The sequence below is a fragment of the Tursiops truncatus genome, chromosome 9 (genome assembly GCF_011762595.2).
Source record: "Tursiops truncatus isolate mTurTru1 chromosome 9, mTurTru1.mat.Y, whole genome shotgun sequence".
NCBI lineage: Eukaryota > Metazoa > Chordata > Mammalia > Artiodactyla > Delphinidae > Tursiops > Tursiops truncatus.
The window spans coordinates 46,887,700-46,913,449 of NC_047042.1; the positions used below are offsets into that span (position 1 = coordinate 46,887,700).

Here is a 25,750-nt window from a genome sequence, read left to right on the forward strand (position 1 = left end):
TTAGAATACAAATTTCGTATATTACGTTTCTCACTCCTCTTCCTTCATATGCTTACTTCATTATAGAGTTATACTTTAAGAAGGATTATAAAACACACCTTATAAAATACAATTTTCTAGTATTAAAGGCATGTATAAATCAGATTACATTGAAGTCAAGAACATAGGCTCTGGAGTCAGGCATACCTGGGTTAAGACTAGTGCCTATGATTCACTAGCTGTGTGATTCTGTGCAAATTGCTTAAACCTTTAAGCCTCAACGTCTTTACCTGTAAAATGGGCATCATAGGGCCCATCTCTTAAGATTTTAATAAGAACTGAATGTGATGATGCTTATAAAGAACTTGGTATAGTGATCAGCACCAAGTAAACACTAAATTAACGTTAGACATTGTTATTATTATGTGGATGCGCATAGAAAAAAGACTGAATGGTTACACACAAAAAAAGTTAACAGTGGCTATTTTAGATGATAAGATTATGGACTTTTTTTCTTTGGAATTTATCCTTACTTTCTAAATACTCTATAATGAATATGCATTATGTGTTCCAACAAGCCTGTTAGATACCAGGGATAGGCCAGTAACAGCATTCAGTCACTTAAAAGAATAGAGGTTTATATTATAACCTTCTTCCTTTTGAAATTCCCTAAAGGTACTTGAAATCTTATCATCTGGCAGTGGGTATGATGTACAATTTAGACATTAGAAACAATAAGCTGTGGATACATGAAGTGCTAAAAAAGGAGTCAGGATAAGGATGGAGCGAGGATGGATAGAGATGATTGTGCCCTCTCACTTCCTGGATAAATACCTACTATCACACACTGCTCTTCCTGCACACCACTTCTGGCACATACCACTTAGGTGGTTATTGTGACGCTCTGGTTCCACTGAGATGCAATGAGCCATGAAGGAATCCTTCCCAAGGGATCTTATAATGATATGCTACAGTCTTCTCTGGAACTGAAAATGTACACTGCCCTTGTCTATCCTCCAGGAAGGTGTCCCACATGGTAGGGATGACAGGATAGAGCCATGTGGCCAGTGGGTGCCCTTGTGACCTCCAGGTCCTTGCTCTCCTACATTTGCTAAGTATTCAGATTAAATTCTTTGTAGAGGGTATGTTGGAGGAGGTCATTGAGAGGACATGACTGCCTGTTGACACAAGAGCTGAAGGGAGGGAATCAGGCAATGGTAGGTTCCTCACCCAGTCCCTTGTCCTTGGAATGCATATTCTGCTCACTGTTCCCACAGTGGGAGCCATTTCAAGGACACAGCCTTGAGAGAGCAATGTATTGTTGAGGCCATCTGGACTGAATATGTGACCGAATCCAGTTAAGGGCTCTATATCAGCTTTTAAGATTCTGCCTGGTAGATGTGGAGATCTACTCATCTTGTGGCCACCAGGACAAATGCCATATGTAAGTTCCCTTGCTTATTAAAACTGCCACCTGCCAATCTGGAGTGGCCTCTGTCTTCAGTCTCTCCTTGCGCTCTGTGTTTGAGGACCAGTTTGGAAACAAAAGGATAATACAATTCACATTATTGGCCAGACTATTTCTAAAAATATGGCCTAACTGTAAAATATGGGAAGGTAGTGAAAGAGATCATCTTCCACTTAATAAGTTTTTAGCATGAAAACCAATTAACACATTAGAAAGCCTTTAATGTTTTAATATTCTCCTATAAGAACAAGATCTTAAGGTTCACGTGGAGCATTTCTTTGCCTCTTGGTTGTATCTACCATATTTTGAAAGATTTTCAAATTGATAGTTTGAAGCGAACTCGTTATTGTTGCAAATACACATGTATGTGTATTCAAATATTGAATAACAGTCTGAGGTTGATAAAGGATGATTCATAAATATTTTAAAAAGTTAGCTGTATGTCCATTTGTCATTGAGCCTTGGGGTCATCTTTCTGCTTTGCTTTTCTTACTTTGCATGAAACTATTTAACAACAGTAATGAATACATTTTTTCATAGTATTTTGAAAATTAGACTTCAACTTTTAATCTTTTGTTAGTGAAATTATATTTAACGGTCGCTTTTTAAAATATCTTTTCTTGTTAAGGTTTTCTTACCATATTGACTAAAAGTGAGAGAAGATAAAATATCATAAGCTGCCTAAAGCTATAGTATGTCTTTCATTACTTTGACATTCTTAATATTATATCATCATTTTTAAGTCAAACTTTCCCCCTCACCAAAGGCTCAGGTTGATGGAGATAAATTGCTGAACTGTTCAAATAGTTTCATAACATTCTAACTTGTCAAGTAGGAGTAAGGTCATACAAGAGCATGCTAAATGGGATGATTAGCCATTGTTAACAAGAGTCTGAAAATCTTTCTATTTTTCTTTACAGTCAAAGAACTACAAATATAGATAACTATGTGTATTTTGAGAAAACTCTTTTGAAATATTTCAGGTCAACAAATAGGCATCCAAGTAATTTTCAACAAAGCCAACAAGTAATATATTTCATGTTTCATTTCTGTAGTGGAGTGTAAAAAAAGAGAGACAGAAGATTTCCCAGAAAAGTTGGAAATTTGACAGAAGTTCCAAAGAATCATAACTAAAGAAAACAAAAGAAAAAAAATAGAGACAGGGAGTCAGTAAACTTTGAGATTAGCTCTTGTGTAAGATAAAGTACACAGCCACTTATTATTTCAAACACTTTTGTACATTGGATAGATGTTAATTGGCTTACTAACAGTTTTTAAATGTTCCCATCTCCTTTGGGAAGCTTATGGTTTGCTTTTATTTTCAAACATCAAGATTCATCATTAAACATTTTCCAATGGAATTCCAGGAATTTTACCCATCTGTGAAGAAATAACGTGGAGTTGACACATTCACGAAAATAAAAGTGTCCTGTTCAAGAATTTACTAGATACATAGCCTCAGTGGCCCTTTGAATTTCACAGTTCTTTAGGTTTCCTTTTTTTTTTTTTCCTGTGTGAAATCCTACATAGACGTCTCATACCACAATGCCTAAGGTCAGAATCAGAACCAACATTTTGAGCCATTTTCTCCAAATCAGATATAGATTTTTTTTCTACAAATATTCTATCAGGCATCATTTATGGATGAACATTATTTAAGGCAGGAAAAAAATTGGGGAAATCAGTATTTTAACCACTATTCATAAATTGCCACCTATTCTTTACAGCTTTGGCTATCCTGTAAATGAGCATGCTACTTGTGGCAGAAGGGAGAAAGGGAGACCATTTTCATTGGTTGAAACATAATCATCAAAGCAACAGCAGTGTATTTTATGCTTTAGGGATATGATACATTCATAAACCTCAAGTGTTGGAGAAATGAGGCGGTGTTGAAAGAGCAAAAAGGCAGTCAGGCTTGGCTTTAATAAATCACAATTTTGCTCCTCTTGTCACTATGTGCTGTTCTGTTATGGCAACTGACATTCAACAAGTATCTTCCAAGCACCTACTATGCGCTAGGCTCTTTCCCATGTGTTAGATTTCATCATCATCATTCCCAGACTCAGTGAGGTTAAGTAACTTGTTCAAGCTCTCACAGCACGTAAAGAGTAAAGCCAGGACCCTAAATCAGGATGTTTGATATAAGAACCCAAGTGCTTCACTTGCAATATAGCCTCCGTGTATCTTACTTTGGGGTTTTATCAGGACTGCTATGACTGGATTTTGCACGCAGACTCCTTAAAATTAGAATTTGGGCCAGGGTGCCTAATCATATAAACATTCACTTGACCTTGGACAAGTTACTTACGTTCTCTGTGCCTCAGTTTCTTCGTTTGTCAAATGAGGATATTAACAGTACCTACTTCACTGGGCAGCCCTGAGAATTAAATGAGTTAGCATGTATGAAGCATTAGAGAAACGTCGCATACATAGTGAGCTTTATTATTAAATCTTCTGAACTATTTATGATTTCGAATTATGTTCTTAGAATTGTGTTCTTATAGAGTTTCATGTCTACACGGATATTTGGTTTTTGTCTTGTCTTGCTTGGTTTTAATTCTCTATTTCTGATGTTGGGAGATGGTGAATAAGACAAAACAGTAGCAGCTGTTGAGCTGTTAGTGTTAAAGGAAGAAAGCTGCACAAAAAGGCGATGGGAAAACATAATTACTTCAAGAGATACCAAAAGGAAGGGGAAAAAAAGAATAATATCCCATGTCAGAAGGAGAGTTCCTCAAAACGACCCTAGAGTAACACACACACATGCATGCACGTCCTGATAATCGTCTCTATAGAAATCAAAACTTGGGGAGTTGCTGGTACAAATCACATTAAATCCAAGACAATAAATATGAGGGGTTGGGTAAAATGAGCAGAATATGATAATACACTCGCATCCTCAGAGGCCTCCCCTGCACTCACTCCCAGCCATTTCCTCCCTGCCACCTGCTCCTGTCCCTGAGACAGCCTGTTAGGGGCGGTGCTTAGCTGGGTCTCTGACCTCCCACTACCACATCTATATGCCGCCTGCAGTTACCCTCCCTCGCCGTCTAACTCCACCCCTTGCTTTACACTGGCCCTTTGAAGGTTTTAATCAGGCACCGATGCTGAAGTTTGTTATTCTTACCAATGGTGGTGATCAAAATCATGGGACGTACTCTGAATCCTAAACATGGTCAGCTTTGCAAACAATGTTTATGGACTCTTTTGTAGCACTGAGTGTTAAGGAAGAAAAACATCCCAATCCTATCTGCAAATTGCATGAGACTGGTTATGAATGATTAACCATTGCAAAGACAATGGAGAATGTGCTCAGACTCTCTAGAGGCAGTGGAAATTAACCATTAAAAACGGCCTCTTAGCAGAGGGCTACTTTTAACTTCACTCTACGTTTATTTTTTCAGTTTTTATTTTTTCATTTGTGTGATGAGCTTTGACCTTTTTATGCAGAGTTTTGATCATTCTCTTTAAATTCCTAACTATGGGGGCCTTTCCTTTCCACGTGAGAGTGTGTGTGTTTGTGTGCACCTCCCCCACATGTACATGCCCTTGGTAGGGGCAGGTAGAAAGATAATGACACTCTGATACATATTATTGAGCAAATTTTTGAGATCTTGGTTAGGTCACTTCCTCACTGAAGGCAGTATATTTCTTTTATCACTTTCAGAGCCAGTTTATATAATTTTTAAAAATATGAAGTATAGTTGATTTACAATGTTGTGTTAGTTTCCGGTACATAGCAAAGTGATTCAGTTTTATATATATATATATATATATATTCTTTTCCAGATTCTTTTCCACCATAGGTTATTACAAGATATTGAATACAGTCTCCTGTACTATACAGTAGGACCTTGTTGTTTCTCTATTTTATATATAGTAATGTGTATCTGTTAATCCCAAGCTTCTAATTTAATCCTGCCCAGGTTATATAATTTGATGGTTCTATGATCTGATAAGAGCTGTTCTCAAGATTCATAGAGGTGCTAAGCACCTCTACTCAGTTTCTGACTATAAAAAAATTTCAATGTCTTTGTTAAACTGAAAAAAATATATAGTCAATCATTTAGGTTACTAATTTACAAATAAAAAATCAGAGGAAAGTAAAATTCCCACCTGCCAAGTCACTCTACTTGGTGACTGTGTTATAAGCTTGGTCAAAGGCTGAGGCAGTAGAACCAAATGGTTCCAAAATACTGTGGTTTAAAGACAATGGAGGTATATTAATCTCACATTATATCTGTAGAGTGAGCACTCCAGGCTGGGGGGCTCTAGGTAGCTCTGGTCAAGGTGCTTACTCAGAGACTTGAGTTCCTTGCACCCTGTTGCTTTGTCAGAGCAGGTCTTCATCAGCAGAGTGGAAGCTGAGTCACAGGTGAGGGACCTATAGCTTGCAGGAAGTGAGAAAGTGACGTGCAAGTCCACTGTCTTAGGCTCAGATGTTGAAACGGCACAGGTCACATCTATACACACTTCACTGGCAAGAATTCAGTCACATGACCTCACCTAGCTAAAAGAGCAGCTAGAAAAAGTAGTCTCTAGTAGGGCCCACGGGAGGCCAGCCACAACTCTATTGTATAGAAAAGAGAGATTAGAGTTTGGGGGACAATCAGCTGTCTATGTCACATCCCCTTAGCTTCTAAAGCTAGAGTTTGGTAAATTTCTAGATATTATGAACCATATTTTTACATATTCAAAAATAGAATCAAATAACTGTTTTGGAAAAAATAATAATACCAAGTGTAAGATGTAGGATGACAGGAGCTGTATAAACAGACAATCTCATATACTCTGAAGGGTAAAAGCATGTTTTGTATCTTCTGTTGGATATCTGGCAATTATTCCAATACAACTTCCTTAATAGTGGAAGTAGAAGCGACACAGTCAGTTATTAAACAGCTGTGCTGCTTGGTTGTCAAACACACACATAGACTGAAAAGAAATATTCTGTATTTCACATTAACGCTGTATCTTCCAACACCATAGGAATCCAGAGGAGTACAGGAATTTGGAAGTGGCTCCTTTACGCTCTTCTATTTGTCCTCACAGCTACTTAGTATATTTATGATCTTTTATCTAGGCTGACAGGGCTATCCCATACGCCCGAGCCTTAATAATCCTTGGGGAAAACATCTCTCTTTCTATCCTCCTTCAGTCAGTGATTTGTAATTTTTACCTTTTTGACCCCTTTTCCCAGAATCTGGTTCCTTTAGCAAAGCAGACTGTCAATCATTCGGGTTCATCCAGATCCACTCTGGATGAGGTGAGGCTGAGTGAAGTACTGCAAATGGAGTACATGTGAAAAATCAATCAGTTTATACTGCCATATTGACCTCATCTTAGCATAACTCTTTTTTTTTAATTAAATTTATTTTATTTTAGCTTAACTCTTGTTCATGGTTTTGCTTTTAAAAAAGTTTCCTTCTCTTCCTCTGCGTTAGGTCTGACTCAAGGTTTAGAAATAGGTGAAGGAAGAGGGTGCAGAGTGACCTCCAGAGGCATACCCAGCTTATCCTAGGTCAGATTAGGTCTCGCTAGATTTCTTTCTGCCCCTTACAGGGAGCTGTCCTTTGTCCTCTGCTTCAGAATCGGAACCACCAACCCATCTCCAACAGTGCCCCACCTTTTTCTTTGTGCTTTTCTGCATCACACTGATTAGGTCCAACAAGTCTAAATTTCAGCAGCTTGAAATTTAGATCCATGGAAGAGGCCTGGCCTCCTCTCCTCGCTGGGGTGATAGTTATACCATCCTTACCCAAGGTTGAGCGTTCATGGTCCCCACATCACTCTCACCTTGCTCCTTGATACCATTCCTCTTCTAACTTCTCCTCACAGAGGTGAGAGGGGCTCCTCTTTGGCCTCACCGAGAGTGTATCAATTCTGTTATGGATGTTGGTGTCCTGAAGCCAGGTATTTTCCCTCTTTATCAACTCCCGCAGGGGTAAGAAGCGTCTATATAACAGACTGCACTTCAACTTTTACTTGTTAACATGGATTCTAATTAGTTTACTGTTAGGGCTCTCTCCTAGCAGTCAGGTATGCCCACCTGAAATCTTGGCACTTTTCCTGGATGACCAGGTATTTGATTTTCAGTGTTATATAGTCCTGTAGCAACCTCTTGGGGTTTTCTCTTAATTTAGTTATATACGAGAGTGAAGTTATTATTTTGTTCCCTTGTCATAAACAGAGTTTAAAGGAAAGCTGGTGCAACTTTAAGAAATTGAAAAGGAAACTAGAGAAATAGCTTCTTAGTAGCATTGTTTTCATGAACTAGGAAATATATTTATGAGTTTGTCTTTTTTTTTTTCCTGGATGAAGAGTTACTGTAGTTTTTTGGTCTTTGAGACTCTTTGGAATGATGAAGGCTAAGCTTGACCCTGGGGTACAACCTTGGATATGTTGTCTGCTTTCCAGTGTTGCTGGAAGCCTGCTCGTGATCTGAGCCAAGGTCTTTAACTTTCCTGTCAAATCTGTGAGCTACATAACAGAATTGTAATGTATATATTCCCTTTTTCTTCAGTTTAGCCAAAGTTCAGAGGTACAATCACCATGCATTTCCTAAGTACCCTGAGGTGATACTACTGAGAAAGTACCAGTGCTTTCCACAGCCCATTCACAAGGCATTCCAATACCTTCTAAAAACCCTCATTAGTGTTAATTTCTGCCATTCCCAGAGTAGGCTTCTGGCCTTTAGAGAAGATTTACCGTTTCCCCACTTGAAGACTCCACTACTTTCTGTCACCTTGAATCTTTTTGCTGGGCTCTTGGCCAGACTTCCCCTCTCATTTGGGATGACTGTCAAAGTTTTAGGTTACTGAATTCACGGCTGCTGATAGATACTACAATCTTCAGGATGCAAGTCTTTCCCATCCCAAATGGCAATAGAGAGAGTATCAGAGATTTGAGCCCAGCAGTGCAATGGAGCACCTACATTTCTGTTTTTCAACTTTGACCAATCGTAAGACCAAAAAGTTCAGTTTCTTGAGCTGCTATCCATTGCTGTCTATTCATGCCCAATTTGGCACTCATAAGGACATTCACAGCGGTTTGATATACATCTATACTATAAAAGGTATCGCAATTCATATAAATCTTAAACGTTGACTGCCGTATACTTCTTCACATCTAAGAATTTTAATTTATGAGGAGGTAGCAGATATAATTGTCAGGCTGGATCAACCTAGCTAATTCTTTGGTTTTTTCTATTTGAAGGTACTGCTGTTCTGAGACCACTTCAAGACTTCTAAATTGGCATTGATGTGAAATATTGTTAGGGTTGAGAAAATTCAATATGTAACACAAATGCTCAGAATGGCTGCTCTCAGACCTCTTCCCACCTCCCTTGCTGAAGGATCCAGAGGCTCTCAATATTCTGAACTCAGAAATCTTCCCTGGCTCTGGGCTTATCCCCAGTTGAGAAACAGTGGGTTCCTCATATGTCACAAAGTTGCAGCAGCAACTTTATCAAGATCAGTTCCAACCCTGCTCCTCCAAAGTCCTTCTGAGGACATCAGAAGTTTCACATAGTTTCTATCCCCTTCTGCTGATGAAAGGTTGCTGGGTCTTGGAAATACCTGAGTCACTCTCAAGACTGGAAAATTCTACCAGACATGAATTCTCTCTTCTCATTATTCTCTGAATTCATGAGTATCTGACAATAAACTTATATAAAACCAAAGATCCCAGCCAGCCAGTCTGTTAAATAAAGTACAGTTTATTGGTTAAGCTTTTGTTCAGTTCACGATATCTACCAAATCCTTATTTCTCCAGAGTTCATGCAAACCGTGATGATTAACTCTAAAGATTTCAAGACATGATTTTTCTATCTTTAATTAAGAATTTAAAGATACGATATCTTAAATCATTTATCGCAGGATGATTTTTCTAAAACGAATTTCCTATTGTGTTGCCCTGTTTTAAGTTCCTATACTGTACGTTTTCTCTTAGAGTGCAGGTTTAACTTTAATAATTTCCTGTAATTCTTTGGGCCCCAAGGAATTACCAAGGACAAAAACATCTAAACTAATGTCTGAAGGTCCTTTACAGATTCCCCGCCTCTACGTACCTTCTATTTGACTATAAGCACTAGTACACAGAACAGGTTCTGAGATTATGCTAACAACCAAAATAGGCTAACACTGAATGACATGTGTCTCAGCCTGGCTTTACTAGAAAGCAGAGCCTGAGAAAAAGGCTTATGTGCCAATACCTTATTGGAGAGTATGCCCCAGGGGGCAAGAATGAGAGACAATGGTAATAAAGCAGGAAGAACCAGAAAAAGAGATGCATCATTGAGTTGGCTCTCCCCTATGTGTGACTGGTTGCTCAATCCCGTGGGATCACCTAAAATATTAAATGTTAAATTTATTTTAATCTGATTCAATTTAAATGTTAAATTACTAGAGAATTTATCCTCTAGCCACAATGATACTAAATTAAAAATCAAAACAAAAACTGGAAACAACTCAGATATCCTTCAATGGGTGAATGGTAAACAACCTATAGTACACCCATGCATTGAACTACTACTGAGCAATGAAAAGAAACAAACCAGGGACTTCCCTGGTGGTGCAGTGGTTAAAGAATCTGCCTGCCAATGCAGGGGACACAGGTTTGATCCCTGGTCCGGGAAGATCCCACATGCCGTGGAGCAACTAAGCCTGTGCACCACAACTACTGAGCCCACGCTCTAGAGTCTGCGAGCCACAACTACTGAGCCTGCGTGACACAACTACTGAAGCCCGCGTGCCTAGAGCCCATGCTCTGCAACAAGAAAAGCCACCGCAATGAGAAGCCCGTGCACCGCAACGAAGAGTAGCGCCTACTCACAGCAATTAGAGAAAGCCCGCATGCAGCAACGAAGGCCCCACGCAGTCAAAAATAAATTAATTAAATTTTAAAAAAAGAAACAAACCATTGACACACAATGACTTGGATAAATCACTAGATAATCATGCTAAGTGAAAAAACAATTCCAAATTTTATAGACTGTATGATTCCATTGATACAACATTCTTGAAATGATAAAACTGTAGAAATGGAGAACAGATTAGTGGCTGCCAGGAGATAAGGAGTCTGTGGGTGAGAGAGGGAAGTGGATATGGCTGTAAGAGAGCAACATGAGGTATCCTTGTGGCAATGGAAATGTTCTGAGATTTGACTGTGACAATGTCAATATTTTGGCTCTTTTATAAGATATTACTATTGAGGGATAAAGTGTACATTGGATTTCTCTGTGTTTCTTACAACTTCATATGAATCTACATTGATCTCAAAATTAAAAACTCAATTTAAAGACATGACAAAAAAAAGGCCTCTCCACAATTCATATGATTATCATTATTCCACTACCATTCAAGTGCTAAAACCAAAGTATCATCCCCCAAATCTTACTTTCCACCTGTAACTAACTCCATTAAATCACAGATGAGAACCTTAGCAATTAAAATGCCACTGGCTGCCAGAGGTTATCACCATGCCACATGGTGGCATACTGGTTCCCCAATATACAGAGTCTGAGACAAAGCTTAAATGCCAATACTTACTGGGGAGTGAGATCCAGGAAGCAAAGGTAAGAGACAGCGAGAGCAAAGCAGGTAAAGATAGAGAGCTAACACAAAGATGGATTATCAAGTTGGCCACCACAATGTGTGACTGGTTACATGGCAGTCAGAATTCTAAAGATGTTCCTCTGAACACCCACCCTCTGATTATTCAGCCAAACACTAATCTAGGTACCACTGTGAAAGGACTTTGCAGATGTAATTAAGACCAATCAGTTGCTTTAAAATAGGGAGATTATTTTGGATTATCCAGGTGGGCCCAATCTAATCACACATGCCCTTAGGAGCAGACAACTTTCCCTGGCTGGAGATGGACAGGAAGAGGTTAAAGAGGTGGTGAAAGGTCAAATCAGGGAGATTCCAAGTGTGAGAAGGGTTCAACGTGCTGTTACTGTTTCTGAGATGTAGGGGCCCCTATGCAAAGACTGGAGAGAGGCCACAGGAGGTAAGAGAATCCTTCAGCTGACAGACAGCAAGGAAATGGGAACCTCAGTCCTGCAACCACCAGGAACTGGATTCTTCCAGCAACTTGGATGAGTTTACATTCAGATTCTCTCCAGAACATACAGAAAGGAGTCTAAACTAGCTGATACCTTGATTTTGGTCTTGTGGAGCCCAGGAAAGAGAAACCCACCAAGCCAAACTGGACTTGTGACCTACAGAACTCTCAAGACAAAAAATTTGTGTTGTTTTAAGTCATTCAGTTTGTGGCAATTTGTTTCAACAGCAATAGAAAATGAATATAGTTTGCTGCCTAAAACGCAACTCAGGACTATCTCCCTAGGGAAAGAAAGAAACACTTATCCACTGACTCCCATCTCATAATAGTGAAGGTCACTTATGAGTTATACATGCATGAAGGTCCAGCAGTTTCCTACCACCTTCCTGCAGCACAGCATCAATAAAAAGCCCTTGAACAGGAAATGGTTAAGTATGAGGGGCAGGCCTGAGGCAAGGTGCTGCCAGGCTGCACATGTAAGAAGTGGCCAGTATCAAAGTTGTTCTCATGCTCACTCCATAAAAATGAAGACCAAAGGGGAGAAAGAGGAACAGCTTTCTTTTTCTGGGTGCCAAGTTTATAATATATCCAGCTGTGATTCTAATATACCCAAAAGCACTATATATGCTAGCAGCAGTCCCTCTTAGGTGGCATAAGGCAGGTTGGTGGGGTCAAGAAGGCAAAGGTTCAAGGTGTTTGAAGGGTCATTGTTATGGACTGAATGTCTGTGTCACTCCAAAATTCATATGTTGAAATCTTAACCCTCAACATGATGGTATGAGGAGGTGGGGCCTTTGGCAAGTGATTAGGTTATGAAGGTGGAGTCTTCATGAGTGGAAGTAGTGCCCTTCAAAAGAGACCTCAGGAAGCTCTGTCACTCCTTCCACCACGAGAGGACATGGCAAGAAGAAGGCTATCTGTGAACAAGGAAGCCAGCTCTCACCAGACACCGAATTTGTCGGCACCGTGTTTTTGACTTTTTAGCCTCTAGAACTGTGAGAAATAAATCTTTACTGTTTAAACCACCAGTCTATGGTATTTTTGTTTTAGTAGCCTGAACGGACTATGACAGTCATCAAAATAGATCCCAGAGTAATTAAGGTAGATAGTGGGACATGGATGAAGAGAAACCTGAGCCAAAGAGCGACACCGTTTGGGCCCTAGCATGGAGTAGAAGACAGGGATGTTGTGAAGGTGGTGTCCTTACTGAGGCTGGCTGCTGGTGCCTGGCGTGCATTGTACAGCAGCGTCCATACCCTTTTTGAAGCACTGTGAGGTCAGGCCGACTTCCCTGGGCCCTCTGACGCATTTTGTTTCTTGTTCTTCCGCTTTGAATCCCCAAAGAAAGGTTCTTACTTGCGCCTCTTCTTTGACACAAATGTGCACATCTATGTCCATACAATGGGCTAGGTCCTGAGACCTGGAAATCCCCAGCCTACAGGAACATCATCTTTGGAAGGTAGATTGTCCTCTCCTGTGTGGTGGGGGGAGATACTTCATTGCTTCTCCTTTCCAGCCTTACCCTCATTTGTAGACTCAATGGGCTCCAACCCCCAAGTATTATGAACCTCCTTTTTCTTCTATTTACTATCCTAGGTCCATCATTTACTGGCTGGGAAATCATGGGTCAATCATCTGACCTTTCCTTGCTTCTGTTTCTTCATTTACAAAATGATGATAAAAACATAATTTATAGGGCTGTGGTTTGGCTTAAATGGGTTAATATAAGTAAAGTGTTGAGAACAGTGCCAGACCTAGAGTGTCTGCTATAATGACAACAACAATAATAACAACAATATTGCTATTATTAGATGGCAAAAGATCAACTCAACCTAAAATATGGAGAATTTATTAAATTAACTATAATAGAGCCATAAAATGGAATATCATGTAGTTTTTAAAAAATTAACAAGATTTATAAGATATATTAATCAGGAGAAGTTAGAGAAAAGCTTGTATAATACAGTGTAAAACAATATGGCAAAGTAATATATACTTACATTTGCTTGCATATGTGTAAAATTGCTTGGGGAAGATACACAAGAAGCTAATAGTAGTAGTTTTTCTGTTTGGGTCATAAAACCTTGGCAGATGGGTGACAGTGGTAGAAGAGAGATTTTTCAGTGTACATTTTTATACTTTTCAATTTAAGAACCATGTAAATGTATTATCTAGTCAAAAATACAGGCAATGCCTTAAGAATGAAAATATAAAAGAGAGAACTCAACTAATTCATTGGCGCTGGGGAACTCTAACCTATGTGTGAGAGTCGTGATCCTGAAATCTAGACTGCATAAAGGGCATGATCAGTCTTTTTTCTTCAAGAATTTCTGATCAGTTACACTACTGAGAGATGAATTCTGAGAGCTCAAAAGACCTATCTGGTGGCAAGGGTGACACCTGCAGGACAGACTGAGAATTTGTCGAATTATTTATCTTTGCTGAGCAGAACATTACACCTGGGGCATGGCTTAAGGCGGCTGATCATGGATTTCTCATAGGAATTGCTAGACAAAGAAGTTTGCATAAGTACCAATGGAAATACTGCAAACAAAAGCATTTTTATATAGGGAATCTAGGAAAGTCACTTCCGACTCTCTAGCTGTGTCTTTCAGCAAAGCCATTTAACAGCCTCGGAGACGTGGTTCCTTCAGGTGTAAAATACGGAGAATGAGGCCTATTTTTAAGAGTTGTATGGATTTGAAATAGGTATGTAAAGTTCATTGTTCAGCTCCTGGCACATTTTAAGTGTTCAGTAACTAGTATCTACTGGTATTGTTAATAGCCACTGTCCACTGGACTGATTCCTTCAGCCAAACACCCAGCTTGCTGCAAATCAGCCCCTTCACTACCTTCCAAATGAATCCAGTCACACTAAATACAACAAGAGTTTTGAGGTTATACTGCAGAGCCACAAACCAGATCACCTGGGCAGTGATAAGGATCCCATCCAGGGCCTTTCTCCCTTGTAGCACTTGGCCTCTGGAACTCCTGTGTCCTTGCTCCAAGATTTCCCCTGACACAGCAACTCCCAGTCTTTGCCTCCTTCTCTCCCTTCTTACTTATGCAGATCAATGTATCTCTCCTACTTTACACTTCTGTCAAATAAAAAGCAAATTTGGGGCTTCCCTGGTGGCGCAGTGGTTGAGAGTCCGCCTGCCGATGCAGGGTACACGTGTTCGTGCCCCGGTCCGGGAAGATCCCACATGCTGCGGAGCAGCTGGGCCCGTGATCCATGGCCACTGAGCCTGCGTGTCCGGAGCCTGTGCTCCACAACGGGAGAGGCCACAACAGTGAGAGGCCCGCGTACAGCAAAAAGACTATTGCAACAGTGAGAGGGAGACTTTGCAATAGGGAGAACAGAGCTCCTGACCCTAAGATCTATAAGCATCTCAGTGGTCAGGGAGAAAGATGTGTTTGTTTTATGGGGAGGCATAAACAAGGCCAGAAAGGACAGGAACTAAGGGAGTAGATGAGCAGGTGGCATGATCAGACAGTTAAGCAGGTGATGTCGTTAAGGAGGAATTATTCCACATTCCAGTGCGCAACCCCTGGGGCCAAATTTCAGGGCTCTGGGGAAGGACAGAAGCCTAACTAAAGTTTGGTTGAGGTAAGTTAGTGGGCATTTTGTTCAAATTGTTCAGTGGGGACAAACAGTTCAGCAAATCTTTTATGACAAAGAATGGGAATTTCGAGGGTTTGTGTCTGGCTTTGTCCTAAGTAAACAAGGCGGTGGTGGGGGGTCATCTTATTTAAGTCATATGGGGAAGGGTGTTCTTTGCAGTAAGTCTTTTCCCAGAACACGAGAGGATGAGAGGATTTCTTAATCTGCAGTTTTCCGGGAGCACAGAGATCAGGTAAAGGGCAATGTTATCATTTCCAAACGAGCAAGTCACATCTCACCTCCACTGCTGGCAATTTGGGGTCATTTACTCACCATTCTCTGTCTCTGTTTCTTCACCCATCTGTGTTTTCTAGGAAAAAAGTAAATTATTAAATATCTATATCTGTACCTCCCTTTCTCTGACAGCAAGAGAAATTTATCTATAAATCATAGAAAGTCGCATACATCACACACTTTACCCTGAATACTTCAGGATGCCTTTCCTAAGAAGAACATTCTTCCATATAACCACAATAACACTAGTCCACCTAAAAATTAACATCAATTTTATAATATCTTCTAGTATCCAGTCCACATTCTCATTTTCCTAATTGTCTTCCAAATACTTTTATTACTCCCCCACCCAGACCTCTTGAAACAATATCCAACCTAGGTTCACAGGTAACGTTGTATTTAATGTCATTTTAGTTTCCTTGAACTTTGCGACTCAAAGCGTGATCCATGAGTCAGTATTATCAACATCACCTGGAAAGGAGTTTGAAATGCAAACTATCAGGCCCTGCCCAGACCTAATCAGAAGCAGCTTTTGAACCAGATCCCCAGGTGATTCAAATGTGCCTTAAGAATTGAGAAGCACTGCTCTCGAACAGTGTTTCCACTTTCTCCCCATGATACTGAATTTTTGAAAAGTCTAGATCAGTTGTTTGTTTTTTTCATTACCACTTTTATAGTCACTTATCTGAATATAAATTCACTTACATCCATTCTAGAAGGTTTGGAAAATGGTGGTTTTGTTTTCTACTTCATACTTTTCTGTGTCTGAGTGTGCTTTAGTATCTTAAAAGCATCTTTTTCCTTTTTCTCCTTTCTTTGGATCATGTAAGCAATAAATGAATGAATTTTATGGTAAAACTTTACATGATTTAGACATCTACAAAGAAAAGTCTACATCCTCCTTTATATTTCCTATCAGTTTTATTCCCCTCCTCAGATGTAGCTACTATCAACTGATTTATATGTATCTGTATCATTCAGGGTTCAGTCATGGGAGCAGAACCATGATGCACATTTTGGAAAGAAGACATTTATTGCAGGAATTAGACCTTACAAAAATGCTGGAAGTGAGGAAGTGAAAGTCTGGAAGGGGAGTCAGAGATCAGGTGCCTGGAGCAGGGATGGGGAAGCCAAGCCCTGGAGCTTGTAGGGAAAGCTGTGAAGCCAGCCAGACATGTCCAACCCGCAGTGTGGGCTCAGGAGGGGACTATGGGAGGCTATTCCCTCTGTGTAACTCCTTCCCTGTGGATCCGTAGCCAAGCATCTTCTGAACAGCTCAGAGCTGCTATTAGACATAGGGCCAGAGATCAGGAATACCAGATGGACAAGGAGCTTTGACCCACAGTTCATCAACACATCTGACCACGGTGACCTTCTCAGAGTAATGGCTGCTGTTTTGCTTTTGCCTCCCAAATCTTATATAAGCTCCCTTATGGACAACTATAACCTGGGTTGGAAAAGAAGGCATAATCCAGCCCAGCATTCTACCCACCCTCTTTAAATAAGTATATATGCATACTCATTCTTTGTAGAAATGGAATCACATGGTACATATTGTTTGCCACTTTCACTTGTCACTTCAGTCTTTTGAGGTCTGTCAGTACATATTGCACAGTACACCAAACCACTTCTTTTTAGTTTGTGCAACCCCTTGAGGCAGCTTTTTTTAAAACCACTGGTGGCATCCCTTAGTGGTTCATGGAATTAACTACTGTGTCAAAGCACCATTAAAAAGTATGGGATAGGACAGAAAATATCAAAGTGCATCTCCCTCTGTAAAGATAACTACTGCTTTGTGAAACATTCATTTCAGTTAAATACGTGTTTGTGATGTGGGCACAGCCTGAAATATATAGCCTTCTGTGGGTAGCAGTGGTTAAAAAAAACATTGCCTTGGGATTTTGCTTTTCTTTCTTTTTTTCCTCTTCCACCACCTCTCCATTTTTTTGTTTGATTATTTATTTTGACTAATAACCTTAGTTTGGAAAAAATAGGGTGATATCTGGGGCTAAGGGTTTTTGAAATAGAGGGAGTGAGACAATTAAATTCACCTTAAAAAATTATGCTATGGTTATAAATAGCATCTTATCTATTGCCAGTACAAAGTTGCTAGCAAGCATTAGAAGAAGATGCCTCTTCAGTAACATGAATGAGAAAAGATTGATATGGTCAGAAAATCAAATTATGTTGCCTCAAAAGTGTAAAAAACCTTCAGTTTGTGAACTTCCGCAACCAACAGTAAAACATGTTCATTTGTTTGGTAACAGAGACCTCTAGAGAGCTCATATTAGAACTGTAGCAAAACCTTTTTAAAAATTATTTATTTTTTATTTTAAGAGCTGACTTTGGTTGATATCATAGATTTTTGGAACACAAAAAGAATTTAGAGATCATTTAATTCCATATACTTGGATGCTCCTAAGACTTATTACTTACCTTTTATATGCCAAGCACTTTTATAAATAATATCTAATTCGGTTTTCACAATTCTGTGAGGTAAGTATTACCACTTTCAATTTGGTTTTTAAAATTTATCTTTAAGTTTATTTTTAATTTAATTTTTATTTTATTCTTATTGAGGTATGATTGACAAATAAAACTTGTATATATTTAGATTGTACATTGTGATTTTTTTTTTACAGTGTATTGAAGTATAGTTGCCAAAGTGTGGCACTTTCATTTCATAAATGAAGAAACAAAAGACTCAGGAAGTAAAGTGACATGTCTAAAAGCAGAAAGCTAGAAAGTGGCAGGGCCAAATCTAAAACTCAGGATTCTGGATTTTCAGGCCAGCAGTTTTTCTAATATACTACAATATCAAAACAGTATATACTTTTAAAGTGAAGAGGACTTAGCATTTAGTTCATTTTCTTCATTTCTAAATGGAATGAAAGAGACACAAAAAGAAGAGCAAATTGTCTGGGGTTACATAGCTAGTAAAGAGCAGAGCCAAGGTTAGTATAAGTGAAACAGCTGGAGATTGAAGACCAGGAGACAGGCGTGCTAACCTGGTTTTCAATCTCCAGCTGTTTCACTTATACTACACGGACAAAATACATCCTACTTAATAATGTGGAAAGACCCATTTCTAGCAAAATGGCAGAATGGTTTAAAAAAATCACTTATTAGAAATTATTTAGGGAGGGTAAATATATCCATATGCACTCAAGTGAAATTAATTTTCTATAAATATGATTTTTTTCGTATGTAAAAGAAAATATATCTCAGAAACTGAAATGACAGAATAAAATAAGTGATTAAAGTGATGATATTGATGTGCATTGTTGATCAGTAATTTATTTGTTAAAATATACAAGTGCTTTTTACAATGTAAATTTGCCATTCAGCTTGAACACATACTATGGGCAAAAGTCAATGTACATGACTGGGAATGAAACTGAGAGAGGTGTGATTTTTGTCTCCCTGGACTTGCAGTCTTTGAGAGATATTTTTTTAAAAGCGCTCAAATAGCATTTAACTAATTGCAATTTTTGTAAATGCTATGAAGTAAAAGTGTAGGATACTATAGTTCTATTTTTAAAAAATCACTTCTTAGGAAAAAACTCTAGATAAAATATTAAAAAATAAATATTTAGTTCAGGAGAGTTAATTTCCTGAAATTGAAAGCTGAAAATTTTTAAGTGAAGGCAGGAAAGTATCAGAAAATTTCAGAGAGCAAAAAGGAGTGGAGAGGGTAATTAATCAAAGAGGTGAGGAATTCAGAGGCTCCAGCCTGCTCAAAGGGCACCTCAGAATTACGGTGACCTCCAGCTTTCTGGCTGGTGGTCTCACAGGACATCAGAGCAGGAAGCAAACCTTCAGGACTTCCTAAGATGGAAATTCAGACAGCACCCCCACTGCATTAAGCTGGGACCCCAATGGGTAAATCCTCAGTTGGAAGGGTGAATTGAAAAATCAAAGTCACTCCACAGATGGAAATAACGAAATAGTTTGCCTTTTTCAAACTTGGGGCTGGGTTGGGGGACGGGAGGAATGCCTCTCAAGGGAATTTTGTGTGTGTGCTTACTTTTGTGGTACGCGGGCCTCTCGCTGTTGTGGCCTCTCCCGTTGCGGAGCACAGGCTCCGACGCGCAGGCTCAGTTGCCATGGCTCACGGGCCCAGCAGCTCTGCGGCATGTGGGATCTTCCCGGACCAGGGTGCGAACCCGTGTCCCCTGCATCGGCAGGCAGACTCTCAACCACTGCGCCACCAGGGAAGCCCCTGTGTGTGTACTTTTTTTTAAAAGTCAGGTTTATGGAGGCTTAATTTCTGTGAAGTAAAATTCACTATTTTTAGTATGTAGTTCTATGAACTTTGATAAATGCCTACAATCTTGTAAGCACCACCTTAATGAAGATGGAGAACACCTCCATCACCCCCCAAATTCCCTTGTGTCACTTTCTAGTCCAACCTCCTCCCCTACCTCCAGCCTATGCCACCACTGATTTTTCTGTCCCCACAGTTTTGTCTTTTCATGAATGTCATGTAAATGGAATCATGGAGTATTGTAGTTTTTGAGTTAGCTTCTTTCACTTAGCCTAACGCCTTAGAAGTACATCCACATCATTTTTTCAGGAGTTTGTTCATTTTCAGCGGCATCCTGCTGCATGGATGTAACATGGTTTGACTGTGCAGTCACAACTGAAGGCTATTTGGGTTGCTTCCAGTTTTTGGTGATTATAAATAAATATTATAAACATTCATGATTAAGTTTTGTGTGAACATAGGGGTAGGACTGTTGGATTATGTGATAAGGATGTTAAACCTTATAAGAAACCATTAAAATGTTTTCCAGAGTGGTTATGGCATTTTGCATTCTCACGACCAATGATGAGAGTTCAAGTTGTTGTGCCTCCTCCTCAACACTTGACACAGTCATTTATCAAACGTTAGCCATTCTGATGTGCATGTAGTGATATCTCATTGTGCTTTTAATGAGTACTTCCCTCATGACTAATGATGTTGAACATCTTTTCATGTACCTTTTTCCCATCTGTATATCTTTATGGATATGTATGTTCAAATCTTTTTACCATTTTTGATTGGGGAATTGGTTCAATTATTATTGAGTTTTGAGAGTTATAATTATATATTCCTTTGCAGTTAAACTTTTATTTTGAGGTAATTGTAGATTCACATGCAGCTGTAAAAAGTTATAGAGCTCCTATGTGTCCTTTACTTAATTCCTCCGATTAGAACATCTTGCAAAATGTTACTGTATAATACAGTAGAGTAACCAAGACATTGACACTGATACACTCAAAATACAGAACATTTCCATCAACAAAAGGACCCCTTATATTGCCCTTTTATACCCACACTCACTTCCTCCTGCCTGCACCCCCTCCCTATTAGCCTCTTTTAACAGCTAATCTCTTCTTTTCTAAAATTTTGTCATTTCAAGAATGTTATATAAATGGAATTACACATTATGTAAACTTTTGGGATTAAGTTTTTTTTCACTTAGCATAATTTCCGGGAGATTTATCCAAATTGTTCTGTGTATTAGCAGTGCTACTTTTGTTTCATTTTCTCTATTGTTTTTCTGTTTCCAATTTTACTGATTTCTGCTCTTATCTTTATTATTTACCTTTCTCTGCTTCTTTATTTTTCTCTTTATTTCTGAGTTATTGAGGTGAGCTTAAATTTGATTTAAGTTTTTTCTTTTCTGATTTCTAATGTATGCATTTAGTGCTATAAATGAGGTTTGTTTGATGAGCCAGGACATTTGTATGTCTTCCATGTGCATTTAAAAAGAATGTGTATTCTTCTTTTGTTGTTTGGATTGTTCCTTAAATGTCCACTAGATCTTGTTGGTTGATGGTGTTGTTGAGTTCTATATCTTGCTGATTTTCTGTCTAGTTGTTCTATCAATTGTTGAGAGAAGTGTGTAACAGTCTGCAGCTATAATTGTGGGTTTGTCTAGTTCTCCTCTGAGTTCTTTCAGGTTTTGTTTCACATAATTTTCAGCTCTGTTGTTTGGTGCCTACCCATTTAGGATTACTATCTCTTTTCAGTGGATTGACCCTTCTATTGTTATATAACCGCCCCTCTCTGTCTCTGGTTATGTTCTTTCAGAGGAAGTCTATCTTATTTGGTATTATAGAGTCATTCCTGTTTTCCTTTGATTAATGTTTGCATAATGTATCTTTTATGTTTATTCTTTCAACCAGTCTGTATCTTTATATTTGAAGTGAGTTTTTTGTAGACAGACGATAGTGGGTTATGTTTTATAATTCACTCTGTAAATTTTTATCTTTTAATTATATATTTAAACTATTTACTTTCAATGTAATTATTTGTATGTTAAGATTAAAATCAGCAGTTTACTCTTTTTTTCCCCTTATTTCTGTTTTGTTTCTCTATTTTTTTCCTGCCTTCTTGTGAATGGAACAAATTTTAGAATTCTATTTTGAATTATTGATCATGTCTTTGAGTGCATCTCTTTTGGTATACTTTTTAAAGTGGTTATTCTAGATATTACATTATATGTATATAACCCATCATGGTCTACTGGCATCATCATTTTACCAATTCAAATGAAATATAGAAAACTTACCTCCTTTTGTGTTCCCTTTTCCTCTCCCATTTATAATGTAATTTAAAAAATATATTTTCTGAACATAGAGGACATATCAGACAGTGTTATAATTTTTGCTTCAACCATCAAACAGTTTAGAAAACTCAGTGGAGAAGAAAAACCTATTGTATTTACCCATATATTTGTTTACCATGGGGTTTTTTTGTTGTTGTCCCTCTTTCCTAATATTTGAAGGTTCTTTTTTATCATTTCCTTTCTATTTAGAGAGATTCCTGTAGCCATTCTTTTAGGGTAGGTTTGCTAGTGGCAAATTCTCTTAGTGTTCTTTCACCTGAGAATGTCTTGATTTCCTCACCATTTGAAGGATATTTTCACTTGGTATAAAATTCTGGGTTGGCAATTCTTTTCTTTCAGCACTTGAAATGTGTGGTGCCACCTCGTTCTGGCTTTCATGGTTTTTGATGAAAAATCCACTATCATTTGAATGTTTTCCTCCTGTAGGTATGGTGACATTATCCTCTGACTGCTTTCAACATTTTTTCTTTATCTTTAGTTTTTAGAAATTTATTTATGATGTATATTGGTGTGAATTTCTTTAGGCTTATCTTGTTTGGAGTTCACAGAACTTCATGAATCTATAGATACACGTTTATTGCCAAATTCAGGATTTTTTCAGCTATTGTTTCTTAAAGTACTTTTTCAACTCTGCCTTCCTTATCCTCTCTCTATATAACTCTGTTGGCACAAATGTTACCTCTTCTTTTATAGTCCTACAGGTCCCTCTGACTCTGTTCACTTTTTAAGTCTACTTTTCTCTGTTGTTCAGTTGGAGTAATCTCAGTTGTTCAATTCACAGATCTTTCCTCTCTCCTCTCCACTCTAGTGTTGAGCTCATCCACTGAATGAATAAAAATCCACTGAATTTTTATTTGTTACTGTATTTTTCAGTTCTAACAATATAATTTGATTACTCTTATCAATTTGTATTTCTTTGCTGAGACCATCCATTTCCTTCCTGAAGCTTTATATGTTTTTAAAATTTATTTTAAGCAGTCTCATGATTGCTTGTTGAAGCATTTTATCATGGCTTTAAAAATTTTTTTTTCAGACAGTTTCAACATTGCTGTCATATTGATGTTGACAACTATTTACTGTCTTCTTTGCATTCAGTTTGAAGTCTTCCTGATCCTTATCTGACAAGATTTTCGATTTATCTATTTATTTAATTTAAATTAAAGTATAGTTGATTTACAATATTATGTTTGTTTCAGGTGCACTGCATAGTGATTCAGCATTTTTATAGATTATACACCATTTAAAGTTACTACAAAATAATGGCTGTAATTCTCTGTGCTGTACCATATATCCTTGTTGCTTATCTATTTTTTAGATAGTAGTTTGTATTTCCAAATCCCATACCCCCTCTCTTGCCCCTTCCCACTTCCCTCTCCCCACTGGTATCCACTAGTTTGCTTTATATATCTGTAAGTCTGTCTCTATTTTGCTATATAATTTACTTGTTTTACTTTTTAAACAACACATGTAAGTGATAACATACAGTATTTGTCCTTCTCTGTCTTACTTATTTCACTAAGCATAAAAAATACCCTTCAGGTTCATCCATGTTGTTGCAAATGACACAATTTCATTCTTTTTTATGGCAGAGTAATATTCCATTGAATACATATACTATATCTTCTTTATTTATTAATCTCTTGATGGACACTTGGGTTGCTTCCAAATCTTGACTAATGTAAATTGTGCTACTATGAACATTGGGGAGCACGATCTTTTCAAATTAGTATTTTCATTTTTTTTTTCCAGATATTTACCAGGTGTCGAATTGCTGGGTCAAACAGTACTTCTACTTTTAGTTTTATGAGGAACCTCCATACTGTTTTCCATATGGATGCACCAATTTACATTCCCATCAACATTGTACAAGGGCTCCCTTTTCTCTACATCCTTGCCAACATTTGTTATTTGTGTTCTTTTTGATGATGGCCATTCTGACAGGTGTGAGGTTATATCTCATTGTGGTTTTGATTTGCATTTCTCTGATGATTAGTTATGTTGACCATCTTTTCACTGTTGGCCATCTATATGTCTTCTTTGGAAAAATGTCTGTTCAGCTCTTCTACCTATTTTTAATCAGGTTGTTTGTTTTTCTTTGAAACTGAGTTATATGAGCTATTTATATATTTTGGATATTAACCGCTTGTAGGTCATATCATTTGCAAATATTTCCTCCCATTCAGTAGGTTGTCTTTTCATTTTTTCATGGTTTTCTTTACTGTGCAAAAGCTTTAAGTTTAATTAGGTCCCATTTGTTTACTTTGCCTTTATTTCTTCTGCCTTAAGAGACAGATCAAAAAAAAATATTGCTACAAGTTGTCAGTGTTCTGCCTATGTTCTCTTCTAGGAGTTTTATGGTTTCAGGTCTTACACTTAGGTCTTTAAATTATTGTTCATTTATTTTCGCATATGGTGTGTGGAAATGTTTTACTCTCATTCGTTTACATGTACCTGTCCAGTTTTCCTAGCACAATTTATTGAAGAGACTGTCCTTTTAAAATTACATATTCTTGCCTCCTTTGTTATAGATTAATTAACCATAGGTTTGTGGGTTTATTTCTGGACTCCCTATTCTGTTCAATTGATCTATATGTGTCTGTTTTGGTGCCAGTACCATGTTATTTTGATTACTGTAACTTTTTAGTACAGTCTAAAGTCAAACAGCACGATACCTCCAGCTTTTTTCTTTTTTCTCAAGATTGCTTTGGCATCCCTGTCTTGTTCCTTTAGAGGAGAGGCTTTTCGCTTTTCACTGTTGAGTATGAAGTTAGCTTTGGATTTGTCATAAGTGGCCTTTTTTGTGTTGAGATATATTCCCTCTATACCAACTTTGATGAGAGGTTTTTTTTTAATCATGAATGGATGTTGAATTTTGTCAAATGCTTTTTCAGCATTGATTGAGATAATCATGTGATTTTTTTTATCCTTTGTTAATGTGTATCACACCAATTAATTTTCAAATATTGAACCATCCTTGTACCCCTGGAGTAATCCCACTTGATTATGGTGTATGAACCTTTTCATAAATTGTTGGATTTGGTTTGCTAATACTTTGTTGAAATTGAGAATTTTTTCATCTATATTCATCAAAGATATTGGCATATAATTTTCTTCCTTTTTTTACTGCCTTTATCAGGTTTTGGTATCAGGATAATGGTGGCCTTATAGAATGAATTTGGGAGTGTTCCCTCCTTTTAATTTTTTTGGAATAGTTTGAGAACAGGTTTAAGTTCTTCTTTTGTGTGTATGGTAGAATTCCTCAGTGAAGCTATCTGTTCCTGGACTTTTGTTTGCTAGGAGTATTTTTACTACAAATTCAGTTTCACTACTAGTGATCAGTTTGTTCAAATTGTCTGTTTCTTCCTAATTCTTAGCATGCTGTATGTTTCTAAAAATTTGTCCACTTCTTCTAGTTTATCCAATTTGTTGGCATGTGACTGTCGTAATAGTCTCTTATGATTTTTTTGTATCTCTGTGGTATCAACTGTTATTTTCCTCTTTCATTTCTTATTTTGTTTATGTGTGTCCTCTTCTCTTTTTTTTAAATGATTATTTTTTTAAACCATTTTTTTAAATTAATTAATTTATTTATTTGGCTGCATTGGGTCTCAGTTGTGGCGTGCGGGCTTAATTGCCCTGTGGCATGTGGGATCTTAGTTCCCCGACCGGGGATCAAACCTGTGTCCCCTGCATTGGAAGGTGGATTCTTAACCACTGGACCACCAG

The 25,750-nt window shown here is 38.0% G+C and overlaps 1 protein-coding gene across 3 annotated transcripts in view; it reads right to left on the bottom strand.

Moving 5' to 3' along the window:
- The window catches only part of DYNC1I1 (dynein cytoplasmic 1 intermediate chain 1), a 388,679-nt gene that overhangs the window by 352,497 nt on the left and 10,432 nt on the right, over positions 1-25,750 (bottom strand). For all 3 annotated transcript variants that reach the window (XM_073809695.1, XM_073809697.1, XM_073809694.1), the window contains one exon: positions 15,447-15,483. In XM_073809695.1, the coding sequence (XP_073665796.1) occupies positions 15,447-15,449 (3 nt within the window). In that variant the 5' untranslated portion in view covers positions 15,450-15,483. The remainder of the gene's footprint in view (positions 1-15,446; positions 15,484-25,750) is intronic.